This window comes from Xiphophorus maculatus, chromosome 21 (genome assembly GCF_002775205.1).
Source record: "Xiphophorus maculatus strain JP 163 A chromosome 21, X_maculatus-5.0-male, whole genome shotgun sequence".
In the NCBI taxonomy this organism is placed as follows: Eukaryota; Metazoa; Chordata; class Actinopteri; order Cyprinodontiformes; family Poeciliidae; genus Xiphophorus; species Xiphophorus maculatus.
In genome coordinates, this window is record NC_036463.1 from 12,681,614 (window position 1) to 12,696,023 (window position 14,410).

Consider the following 14,410-nt stretch of genomic DNA (forward strand, 5'->3'; position numbering starts at 1 on the left):
ACGCTGCTCATCTTGACTTGCTATTCAGAATATTCAGTCAATTTTGGCATTTTAAGACCCTCATATGCCTTCATAAATCCCTTTTCAGACAAACAGTTTTTTTAATAAAAAGTTTAAGCAGTCCAGATATTAGAAACAGTTTGATCTGTTTACCCTGTCATGATAAGAAAAGCTTGGTTATTCCCACAGCTGCATATTTACTTCCTTTTTACGCTCCAGTAACAAATATCAACCACACTAAAGTTTGTTTGTCAGATCTAATTTAGCTTGTTCAAACACTGCATTCTGTACTTCTCAGTGTCCTTGGTTCTATATCTAATAGCTGCAGCCCCTCCTTACTCCCCCCCTCAACAAGCCCACCCTTCTTGCGTCGACACATCAAGAGGAGGCAGCTTGATCAACCCTAATAGGGCCTGGTAATTAGAGTCTTTGCATGGAACCTGTCTGTGCGCAGCTACTAAGCAGGTTGGGGAAGGACTGCCATGCACTTGACAGTGTGGAAAAAACAATGTAATGTTCGGTATATGGACCAAATTAGCCTGGCAGCGGTAAACACATTCCACTTCTAAAACAATGGTGACACTAATTAGGGAACCAATGTTTCATTTCAGAGTTCAAGTTTTGCCGTTGTGTGAAACACTTGCAGATCGTTAGAGAGCCATCTTGAGGTTTTGTGAATGCAAATTTAAGAGACCGTCCTGAATAAAGGCTGCAGGCTGTAGAGAAATAAGACTGTAAAATGAAATCTTGAAGATCACCTAGGAGCATTCAATAAGCTATGAAATAAAATCGACACCACTTAATATCGCCTAAACCGACGTGCTTTTTGACATTTTTGTTGCCTCAGCATGGACTCCACACTTCAGTTTACAAAAAATGTACACATATTTGGAATCATTATTGCATTTTAGATCTAGTATGATTCAGAAAGAATAAGCTAGTTTTAGGAGGAGTTTGTTTCATACTTTGTTTTCACATAAAATTGTATTATTGCAAAAAGTCAAATTTTAAAACCAGTCTCTAAGAAGAAAAAGCCAGATGAATCCATAAAGAATTTTCTTAGAATAGTCATTCCTATCCATTGGGGCAAACACTGAAATTTATACCCATTCTTCTTCACAAAACAGCTCAATCTTGGATAATATCTGTGAATATACATTTTGAAGATGTGTTACAAATTCTCATTTGGATTTAGGTTTGCTTCGATTGATTGACTTTGACAGATCAATATTTTATCTAAACAGTTAGTTGTAAGGGATATTGCAAGCCATGTATCACTGTCATTCAATTCAATTCAAATTAAATAAAAAAAATATTGTATTAATCCTAGAGGGAAAATAAACATAGCAGTCAATATTACAGTGAATCTGAAGAAGCCGCTGACTGAAGACTCTTGTTATATAGTGTTCTCGGACAGAGGATGCTCGGGAGTGTCTGTAATTTTCTTGATTTCACAAAGAATCCACAAACACATTCACGACACTGAGAGACCACTTAATGTTGGTCTATAAGAGGGAATCAGAATAAAATATATTTGTGTAAGATGCTATTATATAGTATGGTAGTGAACAGTTATTCATTTTTATCTAATCTATAAACATTTTTATTTAATAAAAATATTTGAAGCAAATTCATGTAACAATGGTTCTAGCTGACCCCCCACGAGGCAGACAAACAAAAATGTCAATCCCCACTAATAAATTTGTTTCTCTTCTTTGTAGGCAAGTGATGAAAACCCTGTCTTAGTTTGTATCCATTAACAGTCTGATTTGAGAAGATTCAGAACATAGAGAGGTCTCAGTTTCAACGGATAAACACTTGTTGGGGCTTAAATTATTTTTTGGGAAGCTTTCATCCCGTACTTCTGTCTCCACTCCTTGCTGTGCTTGTGTTTGTCTTTGTACGGAGCTCCCCTGGTGACATCAGTGGGAAAAACACTATGACACGGGAATTGAGTTATCAAGCTGTGGCCAAAACATCATAACTGATTGGCAGACACTTTTAAGATGAAATCAAGCCATCATGAAGAGCAGCTTGCGCAATATCTGAACATTGTTTGCGTTTCAAGCTGTGCATTTTAGACAGACAAATCAAGTGTCTTCAGCTAATGATGATACTGTGCTTAACCACATGGGGTTGGTAGACATCACTGGGATTCATTCCAAGATTAAAATAAAATTTGATCAAATCAAGTTTATCCATGCTTTATGAATGACAATAGACATACAGGGCAGAGCGCTTGCCTCCTTTGGTTTCTCATCAAGGAACACAATAAAGTGAAGGATTTATTCTGCAAGTTTCAAATAATCACAGTGTAAATGGAAAATAGATGTCCTCATGGTTGTGCATATCAAGTCTTCCAACAGTCACAATGCTGTTAAAAGTCATCATTTGTTCATTTGTCTTTAGCTTCCCTGAAGCAAGCTTTTCTTAAAATATTTTTAATTATCTTGTGCAAAATATCTTCCATTTTTTTTGGACATTAGTCATTGTTAGTTTTTAGCAGACAAATGCATTTATTAAACCCGTTTACACTGATTTGTAAATCGTTTAGATCTCCTGGGCTCTAAAACTCAAATTATCATAAGAAACAAACTCTTCAAAAAAATTTTTTAGCCAAAAACATTATTGTATGTATCCATAGTGGAATATTTTAAAATATAATAAAATAACTGGTGTGAAATGTTAGTATTTATTTTCATTGCAGTCTTTAAAATATCAGAATTTCCAAATAACTTAATATTTTTTGGTCTGATGATATCATTGTAAAATATTGAATCAGATGTTACTTTTAGCTACTCAATACTTAAGTGCAGAATAATGCAGAATATTGTTTTACTCTTACCTGAGTATTGTCTTTGATGGCTACTTTTCATTTATTTATTTATTTTTACCATTTTCCTTTATTTTAGTGAAAATATGGTGAAATAGTGATAGTTTTACTTGTTAAAGTCTGGTAAGTACTATAAACTAAATGAGTTTACACCAATGTTTAAGAAAGTCATAAATGGATGTCACAATGAAACATTGCAGAGACTTTTTGTGTTTGTAGGAAATTTCATATACTTGAAGAGGTTTCACCTCTCATCTAAAACCCTATTCATTTCAAAACATATGTTGAGGTATTAGGTTGATATGATATAGTCAGAACAAACAATACGGCTATTCAGGTTGCATATGTGGCTGCCAAAATCCCATGACTCACTGGGCATACAATCCCTTTGAATCAGTCTTTGACTAATTAATGACCCAAACATGTCACCGAATGTCAAGTGAATTGTTTCAATCATGTCTCAAAGTCTGATTGAGTCGACTGGGAATATTAATGAAGGCGTAGGTGTTAGAAAGATGAACCCATAACTCACATCCTCTGTTTATTGTCCAAGCAAATTGCTGGCCCTCAAATGTTTTAATATCTAGTACCACATAAGTAAATACTGCTTCATACTTTCACACAAAAAGTGACTTTAAACTGATTAAATTAGATTGTTAACTGAATAGAATAGAATAGAATAGAATAGAATAGAATAGAATAGAATAGAATAGAATAGAATAGAATTACTTTATTCATCCCAGCAGGGAAATTATTTCGCAGTTACAGCAGCATAGAGACAAGACACACAACAACCACCACTGAGTAGCAATGTAGAGAAGATAAAATAAGAATAAAATATGACATGCTGTCGTTATAAAAAGCAGCTTAGAGCAGTCCTTGGAAGGATTCAAAAATGCAGAAACAGTATGTATATGTAAATATATGTACAGCAAGTGTGCCACAGTGCAGGTGTGCAAAATTGGACTGATTAGTGCAGAACAGTGATTTAGCTTTTATTGTACAGTGAGATGGCATGTGGCAGGAAGGATTTCCTGCCACATGCCATTCTGAGTGGTAACTAGTCCGAGTATATTTATAATAATTTAAAAACATATTACAGAAAAGATTATTATTTGCAGCTGGTTGATGGTGATTGAAATCTTTTTTTTTTCTTTTTACTGACACATCATGAATAAAGATAGGCCAAATGAGAATTTTATCTTGTACTAAAAGAATACAAATCAAATTATTATTATTATTATTATTATTATTATTGGAGTGATGTTTCCCCTGCGCCTGCCTGGAGGATGTGGTGATTGCTGCCTTTTGATTCGCTGCATGTGAACACACACCGACTCAGCTCCCACAATTCAACAGGCAACAAAGGAAGAAAGGAAGAGGCCGTGAGCTACAAAGAGTTAGCTGACCTAGGTTAGAAGATGTACTATCAATTATGCCGTTGTTAGCCGACAACAGTTCCCGTTTGTAAAGAAAATTACAAAGTCCGTCCATGTTTGTGTTTTTGTGCTTTGTTTTGCCGCAGAAGTGAACTAGAGGGACGGTGGCGGTGATGTTTTCGACATAAAACGCTAACAAAGCTAACTGACTTAGGTAGTAAGGTAGCAGTAGCTACGCTAACGTTAGCCAACAATCGCCAAGGACCATATATTTTCTCAATGTGTTTTCACTGACGGATAACTAAACATTAATACACTGCTTTACGACAAAAATAAAGCTGGGAGCGACAAGGTAAGAAACAATGTTATATTCTTTCTTAGATAAGTTTAAACGTATAAAAAATACTTTTCACAGGTCTGCTAACAGCAGTTTCGTGTTGGCTTCCACGCAGTCTTAACATTAATGACATAATGGGCGTCTCTGTAGGATATTTTTAGGAGAAATGTATATCTTTAAATTAAAAAGCGACTGAAGGGATTTGGAGTATTCACACTTAAAGCATATAAGTAGAATGCTAACAAACGTAGCTAACCTCCAAGCATGCTCTTGTGTCCGTAGGCCTTTCCAGGTCAGGACATACCTGGCTAATTTTAGTGTTTAGCACAAGGCGTTTATGACTTTTGCATATCTTTAGGTGCTATGTTTTTTTATAATGCCTTTTATTTTGAGTTATATTGACAGACCTTTGCATATCAACTTGCTTTTGCTCATTTCAACAGTAAATGAAAGGTGGTGGAAGTGGAATTTGACCCAACTGAGTCACCATTTTCCTGCAGATAATGGTGAGTAATCAGATTGCAGCTGTCTTGATTTTCAAACAGATCTGTTTCAGAGCTTCACGTGGTCCTGTTTTGCAAAAACGATTCTGAATGTTGAAAAAACATATAACCGTAACTTTCACATGATTTGGGAAATACTTTCTGAAAGGCTGAAATGTTTTACTGTTGAGCCATGTTAGCATGATGCAAGGTAAACATGTGTAGGTGGGGTCGAGTCTGAAGGTAAATATCAGCTGCATAACCACCCATAGAGCAATTGGCATGTTATCAGAGCCTAGAACAATTTTCAACAGAATTATATATATATATATATTTATATATGTCTACAATATTTAATGATTCAAAATTTCCAATGACTAAAGAGTTCTTTTTGGAACTATACATGAACAGATTGTAATATTTTATTGCTGAATCCAGATGATCTGATTAGAAAAGTAAAACATGATGAATGGCATTTATTTTAATGTTTAAGCAAGACTATATTCTTTTTTTATTTATGTCAAAACAAACTAGTCCTATCCATAAACACAAAATGTAGGACAATCCAAACATATAGATTGGTGCAATGCTGTTCAATTTATTAGGTCAATTGGTAAAACCATTTTCTAAGTAAAGTCAGCCTGTTGCATTAACATACCTAATCATTTGAAGAATATTCAGTAAAAGGAAATGTTTTACTCACCGTCCATATACATTTTTACATGTTTAAAGTGTGGGGCGGGGGTGTTTTTGTAAAATTACGTTTTTGAGATCTATATGATTTTATTACCTCATCAAAAACATACCTGGAGTGTTTACTTTGATTCTTTCATGCTTGTTTGAGGAGTCCTTGATGTCCTGTGGCAGCCATTTTGGGGTGTCTAAACATTGCTCTCACAAAGCGTCGCCTGTTTACGCAAAGCTCCCTTTCTGAACTGCGGTTACCAGCGAAGATTTAGCTTCACAGAGCAAAACTACCAACGCTTTCCCCACTCGGTTCCTCCAGACTAGCGACAGCAGCAATTGGCAAACACCTGGTGGAAGTGCTGGTCTGTTGAGCTCATACCAACAACTTCTCAGTCAAGTGCTCCTATGAACAGTCGTAAACAGCATCATAAAGGAGCATTGTTCTGATTACTTGTTCCGTGTTGAAAAGAGTAGGAGCTTCTTAAAGTGGTATAGGTCATTATCAAGGCACCACATTTCTTTTAAGTCATGTTTGATATATCCAGCATTTTTATAACAACTGAAGGTAACATAGTTACTAGTTGTGGTGTAGTGACTCAGTAAGATTTTTTTTTTAACTCTGAGGCTTAATTACTCAATTTAAGGTCCATCTAAGTTTTTCCATTACAGTTCAGATAGGTACTGTGTGAGGGTTTTAGCAGCTCTTACCATAAATGCTTGTTTTGTGGCTCTGTGCGTTTGCAGTTGGTTACAGTCTTCCCCACTCCCTGTGGATAACCTGTTCGTTTCATCTTTAACTCTTTCATTAGTTGTTTGTATCTAGAGTTGACTTTTATGTTGTAGTGTAGAAAATGTGCCAAATATACTTTCAGAAAGACTAAAGCTGATTTTATTTTGTGTACATAATTGGGCAGTTTCTGTGATTGTTTCTGCAAATAAATCTTCTCTAACTAGATCCACACATTTTCTGACTTTTAAAATATATAACATTTTATTATAAGGATGGTGCCTCGTTATTTTAGCAAATTGCAACCCCCGCCTTCTATTTTGCAGTCAAACTTTGATTTTAAGAAAAAAAGTCCTGTTTTTATATATTGATACCATGTTTTTTAATAATAACAGAATGTCAATGCAGGCAGGGTAAAAAATCAAAATCCTGGGATTGCAGTCATTCATGCGTCGATCGCCCCAATTTCTTTAATTTTGAGTGATCAGTGATCGGTTGACGCTTGCATTTTGTTCACAAATTTTATCTACCTATGCAAAGGTCTGAAAATCAGCTCTGTTCCCCAATTTTTTCTCTAAAAAATGAAAGTTTAGATAATTTAGTGGCTTGGGCAACATTTCTCTAAGCCTTTCATTTATATTTTAGAGTACTACCTCATGCAAGTTTGCATTGTTTTAAGAGTTTTGTTCATGGTTTTCCAATAAAATAAGATTGGAACATTGAAGGTGAATTGTGATCTTGTAACATCTGACAGTAGGGCTGGGCAATAAATCCATTTCATCTATTAATCATATTTTGTATTTCTGAACATTTATTTTTTTGGAAAATCTGGACTTTTTTTTGTTTTTTTTTCACTAATGTACTCCTGGGTATATTAGTGCTGGGTTTTCATAGTTTGCCAGCCCACCCAGGGCCTGCCTTCTAGTTTGACGAGCGTGATTTACAGCTTATATTTATTTGATTTTGAATGATTTTGATTCATTCCTCGCAGGAGGAATGATTGAAATAAAAATAATTTTTTGAAAATATTCTCATTCATTTGTAATTTCTTTTTAAGAAAAGAAAGCTAGGGGGAAAAATGATCATAAGTGTATTTAATATGAAAAAATACGTATAATTTTTACATCTTACCGCCACTCCTTCTGACACTGTTATAGAAAAAGAGAATCTGAATTAGCCCAAATTAGAATCAACAGGTACATCTTTTTTTAAGATCGGTGATTGGCCAGAAAACTGCAATCGGTGCACCCCTACTGAAAGCCTTTTAATGTTTTAATAATTTAGATAATTAACTTTTGCCTTTGTATTTTTAGTTTGGGGTAAATCAGCAGGTAAATCAGGTTGTAATAAATAAATAAATCAGGTTGTGTAATGTTAAAAAACCACAGTGTGACTAGAGTGAAATGCCATATTTTTCTCCCTTTACTCTTTGTCATTATAATACTTACAATGTTGACTATTTATCATCTCACCTTCTATAATTTATTTGTGATCCAACCTTGTTTTTTGAGAGGTCATCTGATCTGTGTTGCATCAAATCTAACCACTTAATAGTGAATGCATCCTTTACAATAACAATTTGGGGGAAAAAAGTCTTTATCTCAACTACATAGACTTTATTATCAATAGTTTAAACATGATATGGATAGAAATATTCTAAAGCATTATATCACTTTGTTTTGAAAGTAACCTTATCTTGCGTAGAAAAGTATCTCTGGCAAATTATGCGAGTTCTCCAAACTTGTTTTTTGTGAACTTTGAAATGGTATTTCTTTTATTAATTATAAAACAAAAAGAATGTAACCAGAAAATGTATTATTTTAGAATCTATTATTAAGCCAACTAAGATGTGTCTATTTTTGTCTTCAGGGATTTTTGGATCCACTGTATGGATGACTTGTTTCATGTGGCCTGATGGAAGGACATTGTGGATAGTGCTTTCATCAGGATATCAGGAGAGCCGTCCCATGCCCCCACATTGGAGGGCCTGTCAGAATGAAGAAGATAAGCCTTAAGACGATCCGCAAGTCCCTCAGCATAAAGGGCAAAGAGGAGGGTGACTTTGTCATGCTCCAGCAGCCTTCAGTGACAACAGAGTTTTCTAAGGAGGAATCACTTTTTGGAGGCTGCTACACCAAAGACCTTTCAGGGTGTGATCTTGGTTGTGAGGACGAGAAAGGAGGCCAAAATAAAAGTCGATCGAAGAGTGAGGGCCTAATGGGTTCGTTAAAGAGGAGGCTGTCTGCCAAACAAAAGGCAAAAGCAAAAGGTGGCTCATCAGCTTTGTGTTCGGCAGATGACGACGACAACTTTTCGTCATCTTCTGTTCCCATCAGCAATGAAGTAAAAGCTCAGAGACCCCTCAGATCCGCATCGTTGCGGAGTCACCATTACAGCCCCTCGCCTTGGCCTCTGCGACCGGTCAACTCTGATGAGGCATGCATCAAGATGGAGGTAAAGGTTAAAGCCATGGTCCACTCTCCTTGCCCGAGTCCCACCTTAAATGGTGTTCATAAAGAATTTCATAACTTCCAGATGGAAGGGCTCTTTCAGGACCAAGCAGAGTCCATAAAGTATCTCCAACAACCACAAAACGGTGAGCTTCATCTAAACATCGACGAAAATGATGTGCCTGTGGTGCTGGGGTTGACGCCCCAGGACTATATCCAGTACACAATGCCTTCAGATGATGGAATGTACCCAGAAGGGTCCCACTCCTTTTGCCTAGATAGTTCTACTCCCATGGAGGTAGTGACAGAGGCAGACAGCAGGTCCCTCCACACGGAGCAGGGACAGGACGAGCATGAACTGGTTAATGGGATGCCTGCGGACCTCTTTATGGAAACCTCAGTTAATAGTATTCTTTTAGGTTCTGCTGGTATGGTGCTCCAAAGCTCTCGGGTGGAAGTCCCACCTCCCCTCAGCCCCCTTCTGCCACCCATGACAAGTAACGGACACATCCCTAGGACTTTTTCCAGCTTCAGCTCTACAGACAGCCAGGTAGCAGAGAGGGTAAGACACCACCTTAACTTTGACCCAAATTCAGCTCCTGGAGTCAGTCGAGTGTACGATTCAGTCCAGAGCAGTGGACCAATGGTCGTGACCAGTCTGACCGAGGAGCTTAAGAAGCTTGCAAGGCAGGGCTGGTACTGGGGTCCAATCACACGGTGGGAGGCAGAGGAGAAGCTGATCAACTTGGCCGACGGTTCGTTCCTGGTCAGAGACAGCTCAGACGACAGGTACCTGCTCAGCCTGAGCTTCCGATCGCAGAGCAAAACCCTTCACACACGCATCGAACACTCCAACGGACGCTTCAGCTTCTACGAGCAGCCTGATGTCGAGGGTCACACATCAATCGTTGATTTAATTGAACACTCCATTAGAGACTCAGAAAACGGAGCCTTTTGTTATTCCAGGTCTCGCCTTCCAGGGTCTGCAACCTATCCCGTCAGACTAACCAACCCAGTATCTCGGTTTATGCAAGTGCGTTCCCTGCAGTATCTTTGCCGCTTTGTCATTAGACAATACACAAGGATAGACCTCATCCAGAAACTGCCCTTACCCAACAAGATGAAAGATTACCTACAGGAGAAGCACTACTGAGGACACAGACAGGGCAGTGGTAGCAGTTTGCACTTTTGTGTTCATAAGATTTTTTTACACAAGGTTTACAGACGACCACAGTTTGAGACGACTGGTTCTGGTAGCTCCTGATTTATGTTTAAGTGACCCTGTCTTGTCCATTCCACTCTTCTGTGATGTTTTATTTTTCTGGTGTTCAGAAGTTCTGCATTTAGTAATACTTAATCTATTGCAAAAATGTGGCTGAAGTGAAAAGCAAAGTAAGCTTAGTTGGAAACAATGAAGAGCAGACATTTGGCAGTTTTGATGGATGTATGCTGTTTGGCTGTGAACATAAAATAGAAGTTTCTTAATTATCCACAGTAAAGTTGAGCAAGTTGGGAAAAATAAAGTTCTTTGAATTGAAAATGTGTTGCATTATCAACTGGATTGTACATTACAGAAATGAATGTTTGCTACAATTGGTTTTTCATCTCTGCAGGCTGACTTTGCACATCTTTTGCCTATCAGTTTTCTAGATGTTGAAATGTCTTTTTTACTACTTTAGGCATGATCAAATTGCAACTTAAGATTTTGGATAGAGAAACTTTGCATTTAAAATAACAATGTTAAAGTCTGATGTACAAACATAGACAATAAATGACATTATTATGTGTCAAAAATTCTCAAGCTAACTATAGTACTAAGCCAAGGACAAACTGTGTAAAGCTGAACAGCAAAAGATGTCCAGATTTTGTCAGCCACTAGGATGCTTTCAATAGGTGGGGCTGAGAATTAGCTTTAAAGTTGTACGGCTGCATTTTATCATTATGCATTTTTCAAGCCTAATGGTACTTCTAATGCTGGATGCAGGTGCTTTTTTTTCTAGAAAAGGCATCAACTAAATGTATGGACTAAAAAAATGTAACATTAAAATGACAATTCTGCATTTGAAATCTTGCAAAATCTCCACCGCAGGTTTAAGTTTTTCACTAATGCTTGTGTTGTCTGCATGTAGTAAAGGCTTTAAGATTGTCGGACTACATGGGAGAAGGTGTTGAACAGGGAGAAAACAATTTGGTATCAGAGGTTATTCAATGCACAACTGCATTTACCTTGGGGAGTCTGAAAGCCTTGCCCTCATTCATTCTGCAACTAAAAGACATCTCATGTGAAATCTCGACTAAGTTACCTTTAGAGATGCACCGAGAATCATCAATTTCCAATTGGTGGTTTTTCGAAAGCTTTTGTCCACTGATACAGATTATTTGTCTAAGTACTAAAATAGAGGAAAACGTAAGAACAGCTTCTGCCATGAGGGGTAATAAGTAATTTTTTTTTTTAGTAAAAGAGATGATACCACATTGTGTTTGTGAGAGTCATCTTTGTACTAAACAGGGCTTTACTAATAACTTTAAAACGATATTATTGAGTTGAAGTTTAAATTGCCTTTAGCATGTTAGTAGAAATGAGCACAGGTAGCATAACGATCTGCATCTAGACAATGTAGGATCTTCAGAATTTTAAAAGGCTTCAATCATTTATAGATTCAACATGTTCCATGGCAGACGAAAGCAAAAGTTAAAGCAGTTTTGCTGTATTTTATTCAGCCTTCCACTTGCTCTCTCTGATTTTTGGTCAACCGTTTGACATGTTCTACTACTGACTGTTTCCTGCTAAACAACCAAAAGCATCTCTGTGCTTCCTGTTGCTTCTTTTTGAACGCTTTCTTCCAACAGCAATGACTTCCACACCGATCACTGTGCTTAAGCTTAACACCATCTGGTTAAGCTTGGGTATATTTTAGCTGATTAGAAAAAAAAATCTAAATTTGTGTTTCTGGCAATTTAGTTTCCAGAACCAGAATATTGGGGGATTTACTGACTTCTCGGTGCATCTCTAATCTATTTGTACTACTAGTGGTAACATAATGCTGGAAAGAAGATGTGGACCTAGGAAAGACGGTGCAGGCCTTTGGGAAATACAGATTTGGGAAACATTGGTCAAGTAGTCTTCTCCAACCTGGAAGGGATGTCAGGGTATTGGCATGTGATAAAAGTTAAATCAAACCTGCATGCCATCGTTGGTGTTCTAAAGATTTTGAAGAGTTTTTTTTTTTTTTTGTTGCCGTTTTTCATATCGTCTCGAGTCTGTCCTTTCAGAGCTGCACTACCACAAGTTATAATGAGCTGATGGCGTCAGAGTAAAGGGAAGAGCACACAGTATGCTACGCAAGTGCTTTATTTGGATAATTGACAGGGAATTGTCACCTCACAATATGAATGGTCATCTTTTTTTGACATCAGTGTCCTTAAAAGTATTGCAAAATGTCTTTGGCAACTTTGGTAGGTCTTTAGGGTATAGTTTTAGTTGTAGTTAGCTGGAGAGGTCTGAGGAAGCACAGCGGAAACTAGATAGGATCTTTAAATGGTGTTTGCATGTTTAAACACTTAGTTTTAAAGCTTTGAGTTGTATAGGAATGAAGGATTTAAGATGTGTTTTGGTTGTATAGAGAGATGTTTTTTTTTTTCCTTAATGTCACAAACTGGCTGGACTTTTTTCTTTTTTTTATATTACAAGAAATGTATTTTTCTTTATACTGTTTGAGTTGTTTTTGTTGTCGTTTGTGACATTTGCCATCTGGGGGATGGGGCCGTACAAAAGGAATGTACGCTTGTTTGAGGTATCCTGTTATCTGCCTGCAGACCCATTTCTGAAAGCATGGGGAACATAAGGACTACAATGACACATAATTTGCACTTGAACATTCATTGAACCTCTCTTTGCCTCAAGTTTTCCCTCAGATGGAGATTTATAAAGAAAAGTCACAGATTTGTCATGATGTATTCATATAACTGTAAGAGTAAAATTGTTGTTTTTTTTGGGGGGGGGGGGGGGGGGGGGGTCATATCTGTGTGATTTAAGGGGATCACATGCCAGCATAATTTCAAAGCTATTCCTAATTGGCTGTTAAGATATGGGATCATAGCGAGAATGTGGATGTAAATTGTTTTTTTTACCCTTTTGTGTATGTGAGGATGTTTTTCAGTCAAAATGTGAAGACAAAATGTTAGTCTCTTTTTCTTATAGAGTGTTCAATCCATCTTAATTATAATTACATTTTAATTTTGAAATAATCATTTGATTTCAACACGCAAATCCTTTTCAGACGGTATGCTTGTGCATTAAAGCCTTCATTGTTCGATTCCAGAGGTTGACGATTGTTCAGACTGCTGATTTGAATTAGTAACAGCTGTTAAGCACTTAACATACTCTCTTTTTTTTCTCCCTTTGTGCATCTCAGTCATTGAAGGTAATTGTTTACGACATCATGTTTGGACTAAACCTTCCCTTTTCTTTTCCTCACATTAACATCTTGGTACAATTTTGAAAATTCCTTTAATGTGTTTTACACATTCGTGCTGCTTTTGGATATTATTGCCTTTCTTGTATTTAACAATGGTGGAACTAGAATGTTGCCACTCTAGATGTATGTACACATAATGACTCGGTTGTCATCTTGGGAGAGCAAAGCAAAACTTGCAATTTGTTAATGACTGTAGTCGGTTAAAAGAGAATTAGTATTAATTAGTAGAGCCTCTGTAGAATTACCCGTTCACTCCAGTTTACATTGGTTGTCAACTTTCCAAAGTAGATAGTCTTTTTGTATTTTCTTTTGGAGAAAAAAAAAATCAATGATTTATTGCACATTTTGGATACAGTTAAAGAGTTTTTTGTATCTGCCGATTATAAATTATAAATAAAACTATATTCTAAAAAAAGAGGACGAATTGTTGTGTGTAGTCTTAATAAAATGATTATTTACATGTATACATCAATAACTAATATCAAAATTCATGCATACTCACATGATTTTCTTCTAACATTAACAGAAACAATTGAATTACTGTGATAACTATTCTGTTTTAAATTTAAAAACTTTCTTTTTATCTAGTTAACTGCAAGTTTAGTGGAGGGGAAAAAAGTATGATGGAAACAACACTGATATGAGATATTTGTGATGTAAACCTCTTTGAAGAGTTTGGCTAAGAGTTTCAAGGTTTTGCCTGTGGCTAGTTACAATCATTGTGTTCAGCCATTCCTGAAGCATCTATACTGGGCAAAACAGAAACGGTAACTGACAAATGCCCAGTGGTCCACAATTAATCTTATCAAAAAAAGTGGAATTCTGCATTTCAGTAAGACAATCAAGTTTCCAGAGTCCAGAGGAAAAGTGAAGACAAAAATAGAAGTCCCCGAGGAAGCTTCCTCATTCTGGTGTTTCCCGGTGTTGACCCCCTGGATTTTATTAAGTCCAAAATCAGTGCTGTGGTTTACCAGAGGAGTTTTACAGCTTTAATCTGCTGACAAACTTTTTTATGATGCTTTTTGTCAGCAGAAATT

General features: G+C 36.7%; 1 protein-coding gene across 1 annotated transcript; it reads left to right on the top strand.

Annotated features, from left to right (window-relative positions):
* Nucleotides 1-4,184: 4,184 nt before the first annotated feature.
* Nucleotides 4,185-13,793, top strand: socs6 (suppressor of cytokine signaling 6). Its single transcript, XM_023326534.1, has 3 exons — nt 4,185-4,564; nt 4,993-5,055; nt 8,315-13,793. Exon 3 carries the CDS (start codon nt 8,441-8,443, stop codon nt 10,046-10,048), a length of 1,608 nt encoding a protein of 535 aa, XP_023182302.1. The 5' UTR covers nt 4,185-4,564; nt 4,993-5,055; nt 8,315-8,440; the 3' UTR covers nt 10,049-13,793.
* Nucleotides 13,794-14,410: the final 617 nt, after the last annotated feature.

Excerpts from the sequence above, each read along its gene's own strand:
- socs6 (XM_023326534.1), top strand. The coding sequence starts at position 8,441 with ATGAAGAAGATAAGCCTTAAGACGATCCGCAAGTCCCTCAGCATAAAG.